This window comes from Melospiza melodia, chromosome 4 (genome assembly GCF_035770615.1).
Source record: "Melospiza melodia melodia isolate bMelMel2 chromosome 4, bMelMel2.pri, whole genome shotgun sequence".
In the NCBI taxonomy this organism is placed as follows: domain Eukaryota; kingdom Metazoa; phylum Chordata; class Aves; order Passeriformes; family Passerellidae; genus Melospiza; species Melospiza melodia.
Genome location: NC_086197.1, coordinates 13808326 through 13829402, shown reverse-complemented (window position 1 = coordinate 13829402; position 21077 = coordinate 13808326). Strand labels below are relative to the sequence as shown.

At 43.4% G+C, this 21077-nt stretch overlaps 2 protein-coding genes across 2 annotated transcripts in view; one reads left to right on the top strand and one right to left on the bottom strand.

Annotated features, from left to right (window-relative positions):
* The window catches only part of BORCS5 (BLOC-1 related complex subunit 5), a 60272-nt gene extending 48276 nt beyond the window's left edge, over window positions 1–11996 (bottom strand). Inside the window, exons 1-2 of the mRNA XM_063153970.1 lie at window positions 11911–11996; window positions 11353–11496 (exon numbers count right to left, since the gene is read on the bottom strand). Coding sequence (XP_063010040.1) covers window positions 11353–11496; window positions 11911–11968 — 202 coding nt within the window. The 5' untranslated portion in view covers window positions 11969–11996. The remainder of the gene's footprint in view (window positions 1–11352; window positions 11497–11910) is intronic.
* A 3903-nt stretch (window positions 11997–15899) lies between these two features.
* Window positions 15900–20205, top strand: MANSC1 (MANSC domain containing 1). Its single transcript, XM_063153963.1, has 3 exons — window positions 15900–16134; window positions 16948–17088; window positions 18878–20205. Exons 1-3 carry the CDS (start codon window positions 15915–15917, stop codon window positions 19849–19851), a joined length of 1335 nt encoding a protein of 444 aa, XP_063010033.1. The 5' UTR covers window positions 15900–15914; the 3' UTR covers window positions 19852–20205.
* The last annotated feature ends 872 nt before the right edge of the window (window positions 20206–21077 follow it).

Genomic DNA, 21077 nt, shown 5'->3' with positions numbered 1-21077 from the left:
TCCTACCTTTTCTTTTGTCCTGAATGCACTACCCTTATCTTTGTTGCACTGACCATGATGGCAGATCAGCACAGCCCATTTTTAGCCAACTCACTCAACCATTTCACTGTATCTTTATGGAGAAACCACCTTTTTTCACATCAATCCTACTCCTGCAGAACAGTACTTCAGTATCCAACTCACACTCCTGTGTTTCACAGCATAGAAAACTGCTTTATTTTTACTTCCATCTTAAACAGTTGATGCAATCAAAACTTTAAGCTTTTTAGAGGCTTCCTTTTGCAAGTTGAGGTGGTACAAAGGTTGACAGACCACCACCATTTTCCCTGCACAAGCAAGAGCTATGACATGAAAAATAATTCTGCTCCAACCACATTTGTCCCGTTGCCTGGCATTAAAATCTAGGCCAAGCCTTTACATTCCTCATCTAAATACATATGCAAACATTGACCACAAAAGTAATTGGATTCAGATAGTAATAAAAGGCATTTGGCATTTAAAATAAAGAAGTGAAAGTCTAAAACACCACTGCAGCTTAATCATCAGTTGTCATAATAGAGATCATTACACAAAAGAAATCATTTATGTTCCAAGTGATTAATCTACAAATTCTTTCTGTTTTCTCTACCACAGAATATAATAAATCAGATTAATAACTGAGGGAATGTACAACAGTGGAAAATTGCAAACTATTGCAAAAAAAAAAAAAAAAGAAATTCAGCCACCACCCAAACTGACTCCAAATTTCAGTTCATACTGAAACTGGTGACAAGTTCCCTGAAGGGGAGACAACCAAAACCAAGAGTAAGTATCCTATCCTGATTTGTCCTGTTTCTGCAACTGTATAAATGCAAACATGTACCTCCATTTCAGTCACCTGCACCTTGCTACTTTCACATCACAGAAAAAGATTTGCTCTCATGGGAGGCAAAGCAGCATGCAGTACTTTAGAAGTTTTATTTCCAGTATCTCTTCCACTTCCTATTAAAGGTAAATGTTCTGTTTAATCAGATGAAGTCAAGACTTCAGGGTTAAAAGGAAAATCAAGCTTCCCCTTTAGGTTCAGGCTTTGTTTAGCTGACAGAAACCTTCCTAGACTCCTACTACAAAGAATGAGAATGGATAAAATTCTGACCAACCTTTTTCCCATCCTCCTCTTGAGCCAGCTGAGACCAACCCTGAGCCATTCCTTGCAGAGAGATCAGCCAGCACCAGGAGTGCCAGCAGTGCCTCTCCAGCAGTTTTGTGTTTGGTATCAAAAGGAACGCTTTAATTTTATCCAAAATTTGTGAAGCATCACCAGGATTTGTTCTTCCTGGAGCTCATCAACACCATCTTAGTCTGATTAAGAACTAAAAGCAAAGGGTTACTCACTGAAACACTAGCAGATGAAAATTATGTTTTTTGAGATCTCTTGATGACCATGATTTATAATTCCCTGGTCCATAAGATCACACTTTCCAAGGAGCTCCTTGGAAGCATTCCATTTACAGCACCACAACTGCAAATGGTACCTGCAGTCCAGCAGATCCCAGGTCAGCTTCCAATGACACACTACAGTCAGACAGAAGGTGGAGGATGCACAGCAGAAAACCCACCACAACAAGGACACAGCAGAGTAAAAACACAGTGAGAAGAGACAAACACTTGTGTGGCCAAGCTAATATCTGAAAAGGAAAGGGTTTTTTAGGATAAGGGTTTTCCTTGGCACTATGCTTCTTGTTTTAACTTGAAATATGGCTTCCCATCCATGGTAGCTGGCACAGGAGTTTAGAAAAAGTCTGCAGAAAGAGTGAATTTTAAACGAGGAAACTCAGACTCCAGTGCTTTTACACCAAATGTGTAAAAGCTCATCATATGCTGATGAGGCATGCCTTGCCAGGGATTTCACTTTGGACAGCTGAGATCAGGGGCAGGAGAACATGCCCAAGTAATTTTGCAAGGTGTCTCACTGAGAACAACTTTAGGCAAGCAGTAACATTGCCTATATTAGCATTTCAAATTTTTTTAAGTGGTTATATGCAAATAGGTTATAATCTTAAATTCCTGGTGTGCACCAACAACCTTCCCAAGCACCTAAAGGTTTGGGCAGCACATAGTGAAGAGCACTACTCTCCAGCTGATGTCCAGATGTTGTGGTACAGACTCCCATTAATGCACTGATGAGAAGAGAATCACATAAATCCCTTGCCAGCTCAAAGGGCTTTTATTGCCATGATAGACTGGACACAAGATACCTTCATGACATTTCCAAGGCAAGAGAGATTAAGGTTGAAGACATTCCTCTTCCATACTCCCTCTCCTAAAAATAACTTAGGAATTAGCAAAGCACTGGATTTAGCTGAACAGACATATGTGATCAATACAAAGATTCTCCCAAACAAATGTCTTCATTTATGTGAGATTACCTGTACTCATACACAAGGAAGGTGGAGTAAAAGCCTGGAATTTTAGGCTATCTCTTAACAGACAGGTTATTTCTTCCCCTTTCCCCTTCTCACTTTGTGTCTGTCCCATGATCAGTTCTCTCCCAGTTCATCCCATGATCTGCACTCCTGCACCAACACTGGTTTGTAGGGCTGGTGATGAACTGGAAAGAAGACTCATGGAACTGAACATTTCTGAGCTGGGGAGAAGGGAAGAGTGCTGCAATCATTTTCTAGACACAGTTCTGGAGTTCCATCTCCTGTGCTGGATAAACATTTTTTCTCAGCACAATGGGCCAACAGGGAAGCATTTACTATGCACCACTCTTGGCATGAGACCACCTCGGTCTTCAACACACCTATGATCAAAAGAGTGTTGTCAAGAAAAAATTACTGAACTCCCTGTTACAGATGGTGCTGAGGTGAGGATCAAGAGCCATGGACAGCCTCTGAACCTCAAATTCTTTCACCTGAATTACTGCTGATCTATACACACATTTTCTTACCACGCACACTTAGAAATCTGCTAGTAACCAAAAATAAGTGGCACCCAAAATTTCTATTTTGCAAGATCATAAAGCTTTCTGAAAGGTTTTCAGCTGAAGATCACTGCACCATCTCCTCCTCAAATACCTAGTACTGTTTCAGCCTGTAGCAGCCTCTCAGCAAAAAGCACTTTGTGGATCAACTGTGTACTAAACCCAGCAAAGTCACCAAGACCTTGGTCACTTGGTACCAGTGCAAACAGAACACAAATATTCATGGAAAGAGCCTGAAGAGACAGCAGTTTCCAGCGTGCTGTTTCAGCAAGGTTTCCACCCCTTTTCAACCATGCCTGCTACTTCTTTTGTATTCCACTGACACCCTGTGGCACTTACCTAGACTGCAGGCTTTCCAATCTCAATACCCATTTTCTTAACTACAGGGGTAAAAAACAGCAGGCCAGAAAACAGAGAAAGGACAATGCAAGCCTGAGCTGAAGGACTGCTGGTGCATCTCCTTACTCCCAAGGCATGAAATGCACAGATTTCTCCTGCACAGCAGTTACCCACTAGCAGCCTGTGCTGCTGTCCCAGTATCCCACTTGCTGTTACACCTTTCCCTTGGGTACAAACACAGCACTGCCATGCTGATGTAGCACGGTGAAAATAATCTCATTTTAATGCCTCAGCTTCTCAGGTCTTTTACTGCAGCACTGAATGACACTTCACACTTCAATACTGCTGTCTAAGTTACACAAGTGACTTCCAGGGGACATCCTAACTAACAACAGCAGCACGGGATCCCAAAGTCTCAGTTTTCACTGTGTTAGTACAGACTCATCCACCTTTTCAAGAGTGTCATTTCTATATACATCAGCATATTAAAAAAAAAAAAAAAAAAAAAAACCAACAAAAAACACAACAACAAAAACCCCATACAAGTGTATTCACACAGCAGCCTGGTATTTTTACTGTTTGCCCTTAACCTCTTTAAAAAACCTCTCGTAAGTAGCAAGTGCACTTAATTTTGCCCTTCAACTGTTTACCACCTGAAGAAACATACTCATAGTGTATCTTTAATAAGAAACATACTCATAGTGGATCTTTAATACAACAGGCAGGAGACATTGCATATTTTGCATTTAATGAATACATCAAGGGGCAGTTTGGGCATATTGTGTCCTCTCTGAAATTACTGCCACAATTACACATGTAATTATAATATTATAAATATTTTGAAACATGAGAGAAGCAGACATGTGCAACACAGGTAAAAACACCCATGTAAACAGTCATACACACACACACAGGAAAACCTCAAACAAAAAACTCTACAAGCATCCAGGATACCAGCTCACACACAGAAGGTGCTCACATCGCTTCAGTGCTATCCTCAGAACTACTCAAGTGGCTTAAGATTGCTGAAAGATAAGAATTTCCACTATAAAAAAGGAAAACACTAATCTCCCACACCAATAAGCATTACAGCATTCCAAGGATGACCACAGTGTCTCAGAGCTCCCACCAAAGGCTGCCTGGAGCCCTTAGCTCAGCCTGCAGGCATGCTGGCAGAGTGGTGCCTATGCACAGCTACAACAGGCAGCAACTCCACTCCCTACTAACATTACTACTCATCACTTTGTTACCACTGCAAACTGAAAATCAGGGTGTCCAGGAGATCATCTGTATCTCAGGGTTCAATCTGCAATTGCACATCATCTGGTTTATGCATGCAAGGGTGTCAACAAGCCAAGCATACCATGGCCAGCCCCACATGGAAAATAGAGGGAATATTCAGTGTGTCAGACCTCACTGTTTAAGCCAAATGAACCACAAAATTCCTATTTTCCCTTTTGTTAAGATGCCCTAAGAAAGGAAGAGAGGCAGATCAAATTTGATTCTAGACTTCAAGGTTTCATAACAATGAGCTTGCTGACCTGTGCTTTATTGGTCAGCTGCTGATCTCATCTTACACAATTATCAAGAGAGAACATGGTTAAAGCTGAGCTCCCACCACACTGCTTTGATAACAAGCTAAGGGCTGGAGCAGACCTGCTCTTTCATTTGTACCTTAAAACCCTTTTCATTTTTATACTACTTTAGTAAGTCAAACACTAATTAGAAAAGGGGCATATTATTTACACATATGACTTTCTGGAATCTGCTCTTTATTCTGCTGATAGTGTTTGGGCAGGAAATAAATACAAGAGTGGAGTTTTTGAATGATGTGATGTTACAGAAAGTGCAGTTAACTGCAGACAGGCAGAACATACAGAAGCATCCTCTCATCTTTTACCTCTGGCATAGTCACTTGACTGAATCAGCACCCATAGAGGGAAAAAAATCAATAATTAGGGTGCAATAATTTACACCCTCTTGGGTAAGCATAACATTTCTCAATAAACTAACTGGCCCAAAACCAAATATCCTTCTGAACCTGGATAAACTTATTAATTCATATAAAGCCTAAGATCCAACAGAAACATTCAATTTTCAAAAGTGATGCAATGCAATGCAATGCTGGTCCAGCAGTAAGACAGAAACATTCCAAAACCAGCCACCAGTCAAGAGAAAGAATATTAACAGGGGTAGGGGGGTCACACAGCATCACATGAAGCAACCTACACATGTACAGCTGGTATATACAGATCCTTCCTCCAGAGATGCAGCGCTTAATTCCTCTTTTATAATGTCTGTCTGCTGAAATTCTTATTTCCTCTGCTTCTCTGGAAATGCAAGTAAAAAACTAGAGAAGCACCAAATTTAATACAGTAATTAAACTAGCAGCAGTGTTCCCCGTGCCTTTGAAATAAATTACAAAACAGTACAGATGTACAGGGCATAAATGTATCTCCTAAACATGTCTCTGACATGAACATTTCATTGCATGCAATTTTCATTGACAGAAAACATCAAGTTCAACAGATGGATATCCATCAGAGAAAGATACCAAGAGACACATTAAAAAGAAGTGAGAAATGTAACTGGCCCCTCAGCCAAAGACTCAATCAAGTCTTAGCTTATGAACAAGGCAGTAATGCTGAATAAAATACACAAATGTAAAGGAGAGAGAGAAAAAAAAGAAAAAATTCCATCCAGACTTTGATGCCTAAAATCCTTGAGGACAAAAGAGTTCTCCATGTGCTTTCCCATTACATGCTTATCCTTGTCTGGAAAGATTCACTATCTACACTCCAGCAGAACACACTCCAGCTCCTCTGCCTAATCAACCAGATGCATCTGATTTCCAGTCTCCTCCCAACATAAAGGGATCACACATTCTGTTAGCATTTATGATTACACTTGGATATTCTGGATGTTGTAAGCAGTTATTTGCCTTTCACCTTAGCCTGTTAACAGTGATTTCAAGGCACACTGACCAGCATGCAGATACACCTCATTAAAGTCTGTGGCAAATTGATAAGCCAGGACACAGTTAACTCCCTCCCACATGGTTATTTTGCTCAGCACATCTTCTAATGTACCCCAAGGGCAGCTCTGCCAGGCTCTGTGAAGGTAAAGGTAGGAGCCAACACACAAACTACACCAAGGGGTGTGGAACAGCTGGCGAAGGGAAGGGAAAGGTGGAGAATCTGCAGTTCCTAATGCTCTCCCTGTGGGTATGGAGCATATTGACTGGATAATGTCTAACCAGAGACCCAAATCCTCTCACACAGAAAACTGACTTAGTTCAGGTCTCCAAACAGCCAACAAACAACTGAGGAATACATGGAAGTCAGACATCATCATCCACTCCTTCAGCTGTCCTTTGAAGGGAAAGCTCCCTTCCCCAAAACTGAAGCGCCTTCTAGATTCTGATTTCAGGAGCTACTTTCAAGTCATGAATTCAAAATGGAGAGACAGATCTCTACAATACAGAATATTGCTCTACAGCCCTAAAAAAACCCAAATAAACACCAAACCCAAACCTAAAAAACAACCCCACTAACAAACATAATAACAATAAAAAAGCTCTAACTCACCAGGCAGATGTACTCACACTCTTGGTACCTCCTTCCATCCAACATGCACATTTTGTTACAAGTACTGGGCATGGGGTCCATCCAACAAACTTGGATGTTTCCAATTCTAGTAGAGGCCTATACCCTCAGCAGTTGCAAGCAGCAGATCCTCCTTTTAAGGCACAGGGGCAGAATAATAAAACTATTCAAGTAGCATGTGTAGAGAATTATAGCAATAAAGCTCACTGACATGTGCTATTAGCTAAATTCCCTACACTATAAATTGAAGTAGGAGCATACAGCAAGGAAAGGGGAAGAAGAGAGGATGTAAGAAAATACTGAAGAATGAGATGTGACAAAATCTTGCTTTAACTGCAGTAAAGTCTAAACATCCATCCTTCCTTTATACACTATGCTAGAAAGAAAAATACACTGGTATTTTTTTTGACAAGTAGCTTTCCTACCTGAAAAACAACTTCATAAAAGAAGTTATAAAAGTATAAACAATCATTTCAAGGTAACACAAGCTTCTTCTTCTTGAAGAACCACAGAGCATCTGTACAGCATCACAAGTTTCACCCCAGATTTTTCAGCATCTCCCTGCTCTTCTCAGCTGAAGTTGTACACCAGCTGTAATACATGACAAGTTTGCCACTTCAAAATATATTGAGTCTAAAAGGAAATTCCTTGTGCTGGACCTACTCTTTCTGCCATGTAACCTGGTTTTCCTTGTTGCACTGCTTCCAGGTAAACTGTAGCCTCGACTTTTCAGAGTAAAAAAGTCTCATTGTGTTCTTTATGAAATGTCTTTCTAATAAATAACAATAATAAATATGGGTAACAAGCAGCAGAGTAAGTAAAGTTCTCACTGTATACTCCTTAATGTAATTACTTAATTTACTTCCAGTTCATGACTGACAGAGCTTTGCTCAATATGCCCTTAAACAACTTTATGGGCAGAAATGCCCCAACCTTACTGAAGAACCTCTTCCCATTACTTGCTATTCTTAGAAAAACAGCAGGATTATTTGTAGGACAAGAATCCAGTTATTCTGGGCTAGAGGATGAGCTGCACACAATACCCTTCACAAGGCTACAAAGTGGTCTTCAAAACAAAGGGGAATGGGAGTGCACAAGTAACTTGCTGAATGTCTGCAAAAAGACATTTATGAGACACAACTGGGAATGCAGGTGAGCCTCAGCAGCCTCTGCTGACCTTTCTTCTCTCAGGGCTTGAGGCACCAGGAGTTCCTGTGAGAGAAGACATGCTGCACATGAGAAATGCAAACTGCATGTGACATAGCTGAACTGTTCATAGGCCAGCCTCCAGCAGCACATCAGCATATTGCTTAATTCATAGAAACAATCCCTGCTCTCCTGGGAACCTGCACACAACAATCCAAACACCATCAGACAAAACAAAACAGAAAGAAAAGTATCATCACATTCTTGCAGAAAGCCAAGCAGTTACCATCAACAGCTTCAACAGCTAAATATCTAGCATTAAAATTGTTCTTTTAGTACTAAGGTTTCCTCCAGAAATAAGTCAGAACACAAAAGGGGCTGCTGAATTATGTCTAAATAACCACAAGCCCATATTCAGTGAACTCACAGTATGCTCAATACTCAGTATCAGACTTCCAAGGGATGCTGCCATAACAGCTTCCTCCAAACAAGGAGGAAACAACAAAGGAAAGGGCAGGCACAAAAGGGAAAGCACAAAAATATAACCAGTATTTACAGGGGACTGGTTACCAAAAGTTTGTTTCAACTTACTACAGGTGCTGTTTTAGTTAGGGGTTAATTTTGATGTACAAGATCCACCAGAGGAAGGTCACAGCAGCAGCTGACAGTCACTGCCTACCTGGCAGCTTCTGTCACCCAGTCAGGATTCTCAGATGGCCACAGTAACACCAGGCTGACCTGAAGAACCATGAAATGAGATTGGAGAGGAAACTAATCACAAAATCCTATGGGAACTGGAGGAGGCACAGTATGTAAAGAAGGTTCTGCTGCTCACACAGTGCCTCTGCAGTCATATAGCAATCTCTGTTTCTATACCTTTTACCAGTGCACAATTCTAGCCATAAGCAAGAAAACATTTCTTTCCCCAAAAAGCCTCCGGAGACAAATAAAGCTTGTAAGAAAAGGAAGAGATTTTTTGTCTGGGCCTGCAATGAAGGAGCAAGGACATAGGTTTTAAACCAAAGAGAGTAGGTTTAGATTGGACATAAGGAAGAAAATTTTTTTATGATGAGGCTGGAACAGGCTGTCCAGATCATGAGTCCTCAAGGTCAAGTTGGACAGAGCCTTGAGCAACCTGACAGAAGCTTTACAGTTCCTGAAGTGAGCCTATAAGAAATATGGAGAGGGACTTTCTACAAGGGGTCATAGCTGTACCTCTGAGGTGCAATTCTCACTGTAGAAGTCAAGGGAAAGCATGAAAGATGTAATGGACAGGACACTGGCATTTTCTGCCAAGTGAGACTGCACAATGGTAAAGATTTCCAGGTTCACTGATTGTAAGCTCAGCTCACTATGGATAGGAGGAACAAGGGCATTTGTTTTTCAAGAACATGCAGTGTTTACATGACCATGTACTTTGCCAGTCCATTTATTTAATGATTATTCCCCTTCTGAAACACAAAACCAATTGGCTTTGCTTAGGCAAGGAGAAACTGAATAGAACAATGAAGTCCACCTGCAAGCTGGTAGATCACGAGACACAAGCTTTTAGAATAAGCTCCTAAAAGATCTTGAAACTTCTTCCACCTTTCCAGAAACAATCTTGCATGGGAAGAATACAGATAAGAGACCAGTCCAAAACAGAACAGCTTCTCAAGTGGGCCTGTGGTAGATCTGCCACCTCTCAAGAGTCAATTCACTCAACAGGCCCACACTGCCTTCTGTAGTGAACACAAGTATCAGTCTGGTTGTTCAAGTAATAACAAGTACTTGAGGGTGAAAAAGGTGATCACAAAAGTGATTGAACATGCAAAACTCTTGAGCAGTCACCAGATGTCACCAGGTCTCAGGAGACTCGTGGGGAAGCAGCCAAGTGACAAAAGCAGAAGAGAATGATTCTATCATACATCCACAGCTTTAGGTCCAAAGTAAGGCCAGAAAAAGCAACTCAGTCACCAAGACAACTTAAAGGTGCACATTTAGGAGCTGAAGGACCTGGACTGGTCATCTAAGGCAGTGCTCTCCAACCTTAGCATCTCAGCCACATGGCTGCTGCTCTCTGTTCTTTCTCTCTTCCCACCTCAAGCCCTGGAACCCTGACACTCTAACAGACTCCCAGGAACACCAACTCTGGAAGTAATCACCAGTCTCACTTCCCAGGACTTCCCTCCACAGGTCTTGTGCAACCCAGGTTTGCTCATGAGCTTGGGTGGAACTGAAACTCTGTCATCACATTCTTACACACAACAACTTTTGTGCCAGATGTTGTAGCATCTTCTAAATTTTTTTCTCTCATATTAAAACTTCCTCATTTCTTTTAGGGATTTGGACTCTAGCATTTACACTTCAAGCTGTCACTGGCATGACCCTGGTTCTGTCTTACATACAAAGCAGGACAAAGCATGTGCTTTACAGGCAAAGCATGTTCTGCTTTTTTTTCATGGCCCCTCTATCTTTTTGCCCCTTCTGCAGTAAACAGCAGTCAGTGCCATGCACACCCAGAACACACTCATAAAATAAAGTGTCCAATAATATGTTAAATGCATGGCCCAGTAGGCTATAATAATGTCTACAAGTTTTAGTCTTGTTTCAGTACCCTCATGCAGTAAGCATACAGAAACAAACAAAAAGTAAATTACTTTCTGTCCAAAAAGTGGTGGTGTGATGCTACCTCTGTTCTTTGTTAAACTGCAGGCTCAACAACTATGACTGAAATCTTCACTTTCCTTTCGACAGAACAAAGAATGAGTGCAAGGATGAAAGTAAAAAAAATAGAGTGGGAGGAAAAGAAACAAAGAAAAGTCTCAGCCCATCTACCCCACTACAAAAAAACAAGAATAAAACCTGCTCTGTATTGGAAACTCCCACAAGGTACCTTGATTTCAAGCAGCTGAACACACACACACAGGTAGCTATGACTCTGAGAGTAACATACAGTCTGTTTTTAAAAGACTAGAGCAAAACAGGAGATTGCCATCCATTATATACTAGAAAATAACACAGCATCTCTCATCAACCAGTGGTACAGGGCAAGCTGGTATGTTTGGATCTGTTCTGTCTTCACAGTAGATGGTTCCATTGCAGAGAACATTACCAGCACACCTCTTAACTAGTTCACCCACTGTTTAGAAGGCTGGGATTAATCATGGCATTATAAAAGAGAGTCAGGTTTAAAACAAGAGGGAAGTGAAAAACAGGGACAGAAATATGAACTTCAGTAGAAACCTCAGGATGCACAAATGCCATTAGGTACAAAAAAAGAAGGCATTTAAAAACAGAGGAAGAATAATCACTTACCTTTCAAAAGGGGCTGGAAAGTTGGAATTTCCTGCAGTTTTATGACATCTGGATCATTGCTGACATTCCGTGAGGATTGTGTTCCTGGGGCTACGACCACAATGTCGTCCATTTTTGCTCGTTGCTTGGCTGGCAACGGAGATGCTGGATATTGGAGGGAAAGGGAATAACCCTTTATAAGCAGTGTAACCACACCAGAACCCAACCCTATGCGAATATTGCTCTATTCAACACTGCACAGGCAGGCTTTTTATAGCACATCGCCGAGACCACTGAAGGGCTCTAAGCTCCTTTCCCTCTCCCCACGGGGGAACAGCTGTTTCGGAACACCTGCACCACGGACGGCCCCGGGGCGCTGCCCATGCCCGGCCCGGCTCCCCCGAACCGGGCGGTGCCCCCGCGCCGTCACAGGAAGGGCCGGGCCGCGCTGCCGCTGCCTCCCGCAGCAACAGCCCTTCCCTTCTCCACAGCCGCCGTCCCTCCCAAGGAAACAGCCGTGCGTGCCCTTCTCCGCAGCCGCTGTGCCGGCAGAGCCCTCGCTCCCCGCCAGGCACCGACCTGCGGCGCTGGGCTCGCCCGGGCGGCTCTCGGCCTCGGCGCTCTGCTCCGCGCCCATGGCGCTGCCTCCGTCCCCCGCCCGCCGCAGCGCGGGGGCCGCCGCCGCCCACGGGGTTCCGGCTGCGCCGGGTCAGGCGGCTCCGCCCGGCGGGCGGGGCCCCGCTCGGCGCCGGGGCTGCTCGGATCTGCCCCGCTCTGCCCCGCCGGAACCGGCGTCCCAGGGCCTGGGGGGCGGCAGAGCGGCGATCTGTGTGGCATGGAAGGATGCTCCTCCGCTGCTCTCCCTAGTGAGGCCGATGTTTGTAGTGCTGTGTCCCCTTCTGTGCTCTTCGGTGTTGCCGGACAAGTTATATTTCTTTAAAAAGGAGCCTATGACCGAATATCCTGAGTTTGGAGGGATCCACACGGATTATCGAGTACAACCCCAACAATCCCTGCACAGACACCCCAACAATCTCCCCCTGTGCATCCCTGAGAGCGGTGTCCAAACGCTCCCGCAGCTCTGGCAGCCTTGGGGCCGTGACCATTCCCTGGGGAGCCTGGGCAGTCCCCGACACCCACTGGGGGAAGAACCTTTCCCTGATCTCGTGTGACATCCCCTGACCCAGCTCCAGCCGTTCCCTGGCTCCTGTCCCTGGTCCCAGAGAGCAGAGCTCAGGGCCTGCCCCTCCTGTTCCCCTCAGCACAAGCTGTGACTGCCATGGCTGCCCTCAGCCTCCTCCAGCTGAACAGACCTCACACGATTCCCCTCAAGGCCCTTCACCATCCTCGTGCCCTCCTTTGAACACTCTTTAATAGTTTAATGTCTTTCCAATATTATGGCACCCAAAACTTCACACAATATTCGAGCTGAGGCTGCCCCAGCCTAGAGCAAAGCAGGACAATCCCCTCCTGGCCCAGCCAGGGATGCTCAGTGTTTGTGCTGAAATCAGCTCCAAGTGGGAAAAGGTCATTCTAGTAGGGGGCATCTCCAACCACTGATCACAGACCACCAGCCCAAGAAACTCCTAAACCCAAAAGAAGAGAAAAACTGAGCATGTGTGTGATGGTGTTCACAGGGGTCTTAGGATGAGGGAAGAGATGAGGATGTGACTCCATGTTTCAGAAGGCTTGATTTATTATTTTATGATATATATTACATTAAAGGTATACTAAAAGAATAGAAGAAAGGATTTAATCAGAAGGCTAGCTAAGAATAGAATAGGAAGGAATGATAACAAAAGCTTCTGCCTCAGACAGAGAGTCTAAGCTAGCTGACTATGATTGGCCATTAATTAGAAACAACTCTATGAGACCAATCACAGATTCACCTGTTGCATTCCAAAGCAGCAGATAATCATTGTTTACATGTTGTTCTTGAGGCTTCTCAGCTTCACAGGAGGAAAAATCTTAAAGAAAAGATTTTTTCATAAAATATGTCTGCGACACATATGGACTAATTAACATGAAAAGCAAGTGAATCATTAACTAATAGAAGATAGAATACTAATTAATAAAAGAACTACATTACCAGTAACCAATGAATACTAATTCCTTTATTTACCAAAATGTATAAATAGTCAAAAGTTTTGATAACTGACTAACATATTTGATGAGGCAATACCCATGTGCCTGTGTGCTGAATAAAGTAATGTCGGGTTTCTAACCTAACAAACTGGGTGAGAGAGCTCATTTCCCAGTTTGTGGTGAGGAGAGGGTCTAGCAGAGGATGATGTGGGTCTGCAACATCTCTCCTATAAGAAGAGTGTATGGGAGGAGTGGGAGCTTCAGATAAGCTCTGCTCAGATTTTGGCAACTATTTAAATGTAAGGACTCACTCTGGCCTGCAAGTTCTAGTGATGGCAGATCAGGTCTATTTATAAAAATGAATTATTTATTGAACAGACAAGTGATAAACAGATAAAGGTCTTAATCAGAATTACTTATTACACAGTATAAAACTAAAACAACTAGGGGTAGATTACAGCACAACACAAAACAGTGCATGATATCAAGGTGCCTCTATTAAAGGTAGCAAAAGAAATAATATTAGGAGTGATGTGTAACTTCCCACTGAAAGGTCAACAACATTCACAGATTCCTTCACTCAGCCTCCAGGAGAGTATCCACAAAGCAGTGTCCCTGCTCAGGGGAGAAACTCCCCACAATTCCAGGGAAATATGTAGAAGATTTCTGCTTTGTGGAAGTTTGGTGTGGTTTTTATAGTTGTAAAGTGAGATGTCTGTCAGTCAGAAATCCACCTTATCATTCCAGATCTCGCTTTGGACAGTGAGATATTTATTGGCAGTTGGGAGATGCCAGTCTCTGTGCATATTCTCACATTCACCATCCCAACAGTTGAGGTGAAAAACCAGTTTCCTCAACTGTTCTGACCACTTCAGCCAGACCTTTAGCCTTATTTTTCAGCTTCTTTCTGCTTGGCTTCTTCCACCACATCTACTTTAAGCAAAGGCAGGTAGAAGCTGCAACTTTGTCTAATACATAGCAGGGGTAATACCTGTGCTTGCCTTTAGTATTCATTCCCCTGCTCATTCACTGTGTAATGCAGTTAGCAGGCAACGCCTTAATGTTCAGATTCTCTTGGGACTTTTTCTTTAACAGTGAAAATAATGTCACCAGTTTACCTAGAAAGGAACATTTTCTTAAACAAGTGCAGCTGAAAATTTTAGGAGAAACCATCCCTCCAAGACTGTGAGAATCACAAACATTATTAATTGCCCCAAGATGGCCATGGGGTGCAAAATGAGATGGTGGGCTCAGTCTCTTACAGCACTCATGTCCAAATAAAAGCCAACACCCAGCAGTACTGACAAAGGGGACTGACTGGGCATGGAAAACAAGACAGCCACCCATGCCTTGGCATCTAACCATTACAGTACATAAACTAACCTGCCCTTTGGGATCTCTTCAGGTAATGCACATCTCTGAAAAGAAAATGGTCTCTTTCCTGAAAAAGAAGGAATCTGTCTTATAATCCTTTTACTCTTTGCACTCCTTTGGTCTACTTTTACTCCTAAACACAACCCCAAAATAGTAAGGAAAAAAAACCTAAAAAGCGGAAATGAAAAATTTCCAAGCAAAACCACGACTTAAGCAAGCAATTGCACTGAGACAGCTGACAGAAGAATGGCCAAGACACCAGTCAGGGTCCCAGTAGACAGGCTTTTTTGTTCATTTTTTTTCTCCATTCCACAAACACTTTGTGCTTGGTTATGATTTGAACAGGATTACTCAGGTAGCAGGGAGACTTTTACACACACAGAACTATGTCCACATCCGTTTAGTCCAGGATATGCATATTAATCTCTTTCATTACAGCTCCCAAAACCAGTTCTCAGGTGGAGGAAAAGTCTGACTGTGGGTAAAGCCGTAGCAGCCTGACCACCAAGAGCTTCTCTAGGTGGTTTTGCCTTGTGTCTGATGCTCAGGAAGGACCCTTGGTGCCGGCGAGTGGCAGAGAGGAGGAGGCAGGAGGAGGAGGACCGGAGGAAGGCAGGAGAAGGTCAGGCAGGAGGAAGAGGGCAGGAGGGGGGAAGCAAGGGAGAAAGAGGGAGGGCAGGAGAAAAGGCAGGAATGGGAATGGAGAATGGCGGGCAGGGAGAAGGAAGCAAGAGAGAAGGAGGGCAGGCTGGAAGGCAGGAGGAAGGCAGGTATGTAGGTAAGCAGGAATTCCAGGTGAAAAGGAAACAAGAGAGGAGGAGGACAGGCTGGAAGGCAGGAGGAGGACAGGAAGGCCGGTAGGTAGGTAGGTAAGCAGGAATTCCAGGAGGAGGAAGAGGGCAGGCAGGCAGGAGGAGCAGGGCAGCAGGCGTCCCGGGCCCGCCTCCCCGGGCCCCTCCTCCCGGACGTGCCGGGACAGCCGCGGTTCCCCCGAGCCGGGCCAGGCTCCGCCGCTGCCTTCCCGACCCCGAAGGTGTCCCAGGAACGCGTTCCCGCCCAGGGATCAGCGGAGCCCCCTCGGCGCCAGTCCCGGAGGAGCCCCGCGGCGACCGGCCCGGGTCACCATGTCCCGCGGGGGCAGCCGCTGGCCGGTTCGCCTGCTGCTGACCGCCTGCCTGATGGCCGGGCCGGCTCTGGGCCAGGAGTGCTCGGCGGAGAAGATGGAGAATTCCATCATCGATATAAACCTGTCCCTGCCCCGCGGCGTGCGGGGCGCGGAGCCGCTGCGCGTCCCCGGCGCGGGTGCGTGTGTCCGCGCCTGCTGCTCGGGGCACCGGCTCGCAGGTAACCCCGGCCTCCTTCTCCGCCACCGCCTGGGACGATAATTCTGCAGTTTGGGCTCTCGGGGTGGCGTTCTCCCTATTCAGCACGGGATTTACCCTCTCATTCAGGCTGCGCTTAGTTCCAGCTGGCGGCTGCTACCTTCTTTTGCCAGTAGATAAGGCAAGACCCCGTAGTGTTCAGAAAAATAGTTGCATCACAGAAACAGTGTCAAAACCTCCCAAATCCTGAACCCCGAAGGTGCATAAGCTGTGTTTAGTAAACGCACTAAAACTACCTGACACTTTGCACTGTATTTAATTTTAGCCAAAAATGAGAATGCTCACCCTCCTGTGAGACAGCTGGTTTGAATCAAGCTCTTGGAGCAGTAGGAGGCAGAGCAGCAAGTAGAAATGGCAGTGGTGAAGGTGACCCCCCAAAGCAGAAACTAGCCAAGTGATTCCTGGGATGTAATAAAAATGTTTAAATAATTTTCTTCCCCATGAGTATATCAAGGAGATTTTCAGATTTATCAGGATTTGTAAGCAAGCAATTGTTGTATAAAGTGGTGCCAGTGTGGTATGCGTGAGGGGAGGATGAGAGATTAGACTCATAATTTCCCCAACTTTATTTGTACAGGAAAAGGAAGGTGTGACCTTTCATATTCTGGCCCTGGGCCATTCTTCTGCAGTCCTTGGCGGTTTTTTTCCTGTAGGAATGTTATGTGTTAGTAGTTTTCCTCTTACTCACATGAGCAAAAGTTAACAAACTAGATCGCATTACCATACTGCTATAAAAGTTCTTACTGCTGAAACAGGTATTTACTTTGTTTTGCAGGAGACAAGAAGTGTAATTTGATTATTTTTTATGCTGCAAGAACAAGTACACATCCAAACTGCTACTTGTTTTACTGTCCTAGCACTGAGGCTTGTCCAATGAAACCTGCAACAGGACTTGTGAGCTACTGGATAACTACAGGTAAATAGTAGTGAGAGCCATCAGCCCCCACACCACACTGCAAAATTACTTTTGCACCTGTGAACTTTCTGTAGTGACCAGGAACTGTTTGAGGGGTCATCTTTTTAGCAAAGTGTTCTAAGCCAAGCATTATGATTTTAAAATATTGTTCTTTTTCATTGTGGAGGATGGATGGGCAGGTGTGTGGTGAGCTCCTTTGTGGGCCCCACTTCCAGTTTGGAATAATGTCCCAACTCTTATAATATTCCTTCACATTAGATTCAGAAATCCTCATAATTTGTCCTTGCTTAAAACAAAGAGAAGCTGCTTCCATCTAGATGTAGTCAGGAAGGAAAATTTCCTGTATATAATACTGAAAAGTATCATGAAAACCAATGGAAATACCACACCCTTGTAGCCAGCTGTGTATTTAAAGGACCCATGCTACACTGATGAATAATTGGCAATAATAAAAATAATAAATAATCATTATTTTCTGCATTCAGTTAGGGAACCTGGAGTGCAGAAGCAAACTTTCTAAACTTAGAGCTTTATGGCATGTGGGCTGCACACTCTGGAATTTCTTGCTCTCTGGCCTGTGCTGGTTTTTTTTAACAGCAAGGCCTACTTGTTGATTGACATTGACTTGCACCAGACCTGTTTGAACAGCTCAGATAAGAAACTGATAATGCCAAGGTGGTTTCTGTATGGCTGCTTGAGAGACCAAACTTCTGCTGGAAAAGAGAACTTTTCCAAGAGGAACTGTGCAAGGGGCAACAGTATGAAATAGAGAAAGATTACTCACGTAAAGTTACCAAGTATTTTTGTGCAAGCCCAATCTCACAGGCATCATGCAAAAGCAATGTGCAACAAACGAACTGCATTTCTGTAAAATTATTACTAAAATTAAACTTCCCTCCAGCTCTTTCTCCCCTAGAAGAACATCAGGGGTTTCAAACAAAGAAACAAGAAATGCAATCATGCTTGTGCTATTGTTCGGCATGTAATGCAATGCTGAGTGAACAATCTGATTGCATTTAACACTTCTTTGTAATGCAGTGCTGAGTGAAAAACGTGATTGCATTTAACACTTCTTTTTCTTTTTGGAGACTTGATCTTCTGTGAGCATTTAACTGCAGAAAGATTATGCTAGCTTGTTTAATGTTCCTGGTAAGTTTTCAAAGGTAGCACCTGAGCAGTGTCGGTAGCAACAAATGTTTCATACTTTGTTCTTTCATATGAGAATCTGTATGTGGTTACACTGAAAACCAAACTGAAAGGGGAAAAGATACTTCATTTATTCCAATTTCAGTGCATTTAACAAATCTTTTTGTTTCGGTATTAAAAAGAGATGAATGAGAGTCAGAATTACTTGAGAGCATGTTCCCCTTTAAATATTCTGTGCAGCAGCTGAATGGTTATAATGAATATATTATATATATTTCTATAATTTTATAAATAAAATTATATATATAATATGAACTGACAATTACTCAGCCAAGTACTTTCTATACCTGTAAATACCTACCTAAATACCTGAGGTAAATACAGTAAAATCAGGTAGCTTTTAGGGTTATTATTTGAATGGTATTCCTGCACAGAACACTGTTATGTGAGTAGGCTTGAGGCTGACAGTTTTTATGACATAGAATTTAAATGTCACTGTGCTTATTTTAAACAAAGGGAGTTTCATTAGTCATTATCTCTTTAGAGCCCCCTTACATAAATATTTCTAAGAAATACAAATAGAGTATGCCTACATTAGTCAAAAATAGATTTCATAATTAAATATGAGTATTTCTGTTTTCAGAGGATAAATCCATCAAGACTGAGAACTTTTCTTCAGATGAGCATTCTTTGCCTTCGGATGCTGGAACCTTCATTTCTCACAGCCAGGACATCCATCAGAATCACACTGCCAGTTTGGAGCAGTCTGTCTTTCATCAGGCATCTGAGCTCCTGAACCACATAGGCAAGCATTTGGACAACATGGAACTTCATACAGTTTCTCCTGAACCTCAAAGAGCAAAAGAATCTGAGAGCTTGGACCCCATCTCAAGGCAGCAGGGAATTAATGTGCCACCCAGCACTCCTTCTGCTGCTCCAGTTGGAAACCCCACTGCTTCCTTCCCCACCTCTGCTCAGGCAGGTGCCCCTGAAACCAGCAGTGCTGCTCTTGCTGCTCTGCCAACAGGCACTGCCCAGCTGGAGTCTCTTACAACCTCTCTGCATCCTGGTGCTGCCAAACCAACCACAGCCCATCCCACCACAGCTGCCTCTCCACCTGCAGCTAATCCTGCTGTCCCTGCCTCCAGCATCACTGCCACTCATCATGTTCCTCTTTCCAAGCCCACAAATTCTGCTTTTCCTTCTACAACCGTGCAGGTGACCACGAATTCTGGATCTGCCACTGCCCTATCAGGACTAAGGACTCCAGCCATGGCTCCTGAGCCAACAGTTCTCTCCTCCAGTGATACCAGCCATGGGACCCTGCCCTCTTTTCCAGGTTTCATTCTGTCCAGCGATTCTCCTGCATCTTCCCAAAATGACCTTCAAGGTTATGACCTGTCTGACTCAGAGAGCTCCCTGTCAGAAGGTGTTCTGAGAGGGAAAGGTGTCTTTCAGCTGGGGGAAAAAAGCAGCCTTGTAGCAGCTTTGTTTTTTGGGATGATGTTCTTGTTGCTGGTTATTGTGCTGACAGGGAGGAAAATCCATGAATCTCTTCAGAAGAGGCGTTACACCAGGCTGGATTATTTGATCAATGGAATTTATGCTGATGTCTGACTGGGAGAGGGAATAAAATTGTGGGGAGCACCTCTCACTTTTGAGAGGAGAACTCTGAAATGGAACAGTAGATATTGAAATCTCAGAAGAGGATGGATTCCTTTTTTGGGCTCTAATGGGAAAGCAGGAGACAGGAGATGGGTTTGGTGGTGAGAAGGAATGCTCTGTCTGTGCTGAACTATAATGTCTGTCATTTTTGATTTATTCCTAAATCCTGAGAGTAAACATCTAAATCCAAGTTAAGCTAAGAAGGTCTTATATTTAAGGAGAAAAGGAATTTCACGAGCTTAATCTGTACTGTGACAAGATTAGTGAAATTGAAGTGCACCTAATAAATTGAGTACCTGTGCAGCACATGGGTGTTTTCAATGCTATTTGCACCAAATGCTGGTGCAATCCTATTTACCCTACTTGTTGCTTTAAAGAAATACTTAGTAATAGAGCTTTGCATCCAAATGGTTTTAGGTACAAACAGGAAAAAAATGTATTACATATGGCATAATTTAATTTTCCTTACCTAAATATAGCTTATGGTTATATACATATCTTTAAAGTTCTTCTTCTGCATACATCACAGGTATCCTAAAACTACATACTGCAAATGTGAGTGCTCTCAAAGCACACCCTCTTCATTTCTAGCATCCCCTTCATGTGACTGGTAATAAGCATGGCTGCTTAGTAACAGTTATCTTGATATTTGAGTTTTTTTCCAACCTAAACAACTCTATGATTTTATGTTTTCCTGACTCTTCAACAGGGAGAGTAAGTGGGAGCATCTACTGCCACACAACTTCCAGTTCATGTTATTTAAATTTCCCTTCATGTGCAGTCAGTCTAAACCTGGTTTTAGAATGAAAGGCTGGATTTCAAAGTGTTCGTGTCAGGTGGCATGATCAACAGCAAATGTCACAGCAGAGAAAGAAGGGTGCCTTACAAATGCAAGGAAACAATTCTGTTACAAAATATGAAATTTGACTCACATCCAAGAGATTCTTAGATCTGTCGAGCTTAGTGTGGTGGGAAGCAGGTGTGATCCAAAAAATGGCCTCAAGGCAAGTTTTCTGAAAGCTCTAAATAACTAAATGCAGAAAATTCTCTGAAAATTCCGTTATTCAGAGATCAAAGAAAAGTCAGTGTTCCTTGTGCCAAGAACTTGAATTCTTACTCTATGGTGGGTGCAAATTGCTTTATATATCTAAAAACAGCTGGTCTGCTACATTGTTTAA

Coding starts and splice junctions, on each gene's coding strand:
- MANSC1 (XM_063153963.1), top strand. CDS start 15,915: ATGTCCCGCGGGGGCAGCCGCTGGCCGGTTCGCCTGCTGCTGACCGCC. Junction 16,135..16,947: donor CTCGGGGCACCGGCTCGCAG/GTAACCCCGGCC, acceptor TTTGTTTTGCAG/GAGACAAGAAGTGTAATTTG. Junction 17,089..18,877: donor GAGCTACTGGATAACTACAG/GTAAATAGTAGT, acceptor TTCTGTTTTCAG/AGGATAAATCCATCAAGACT.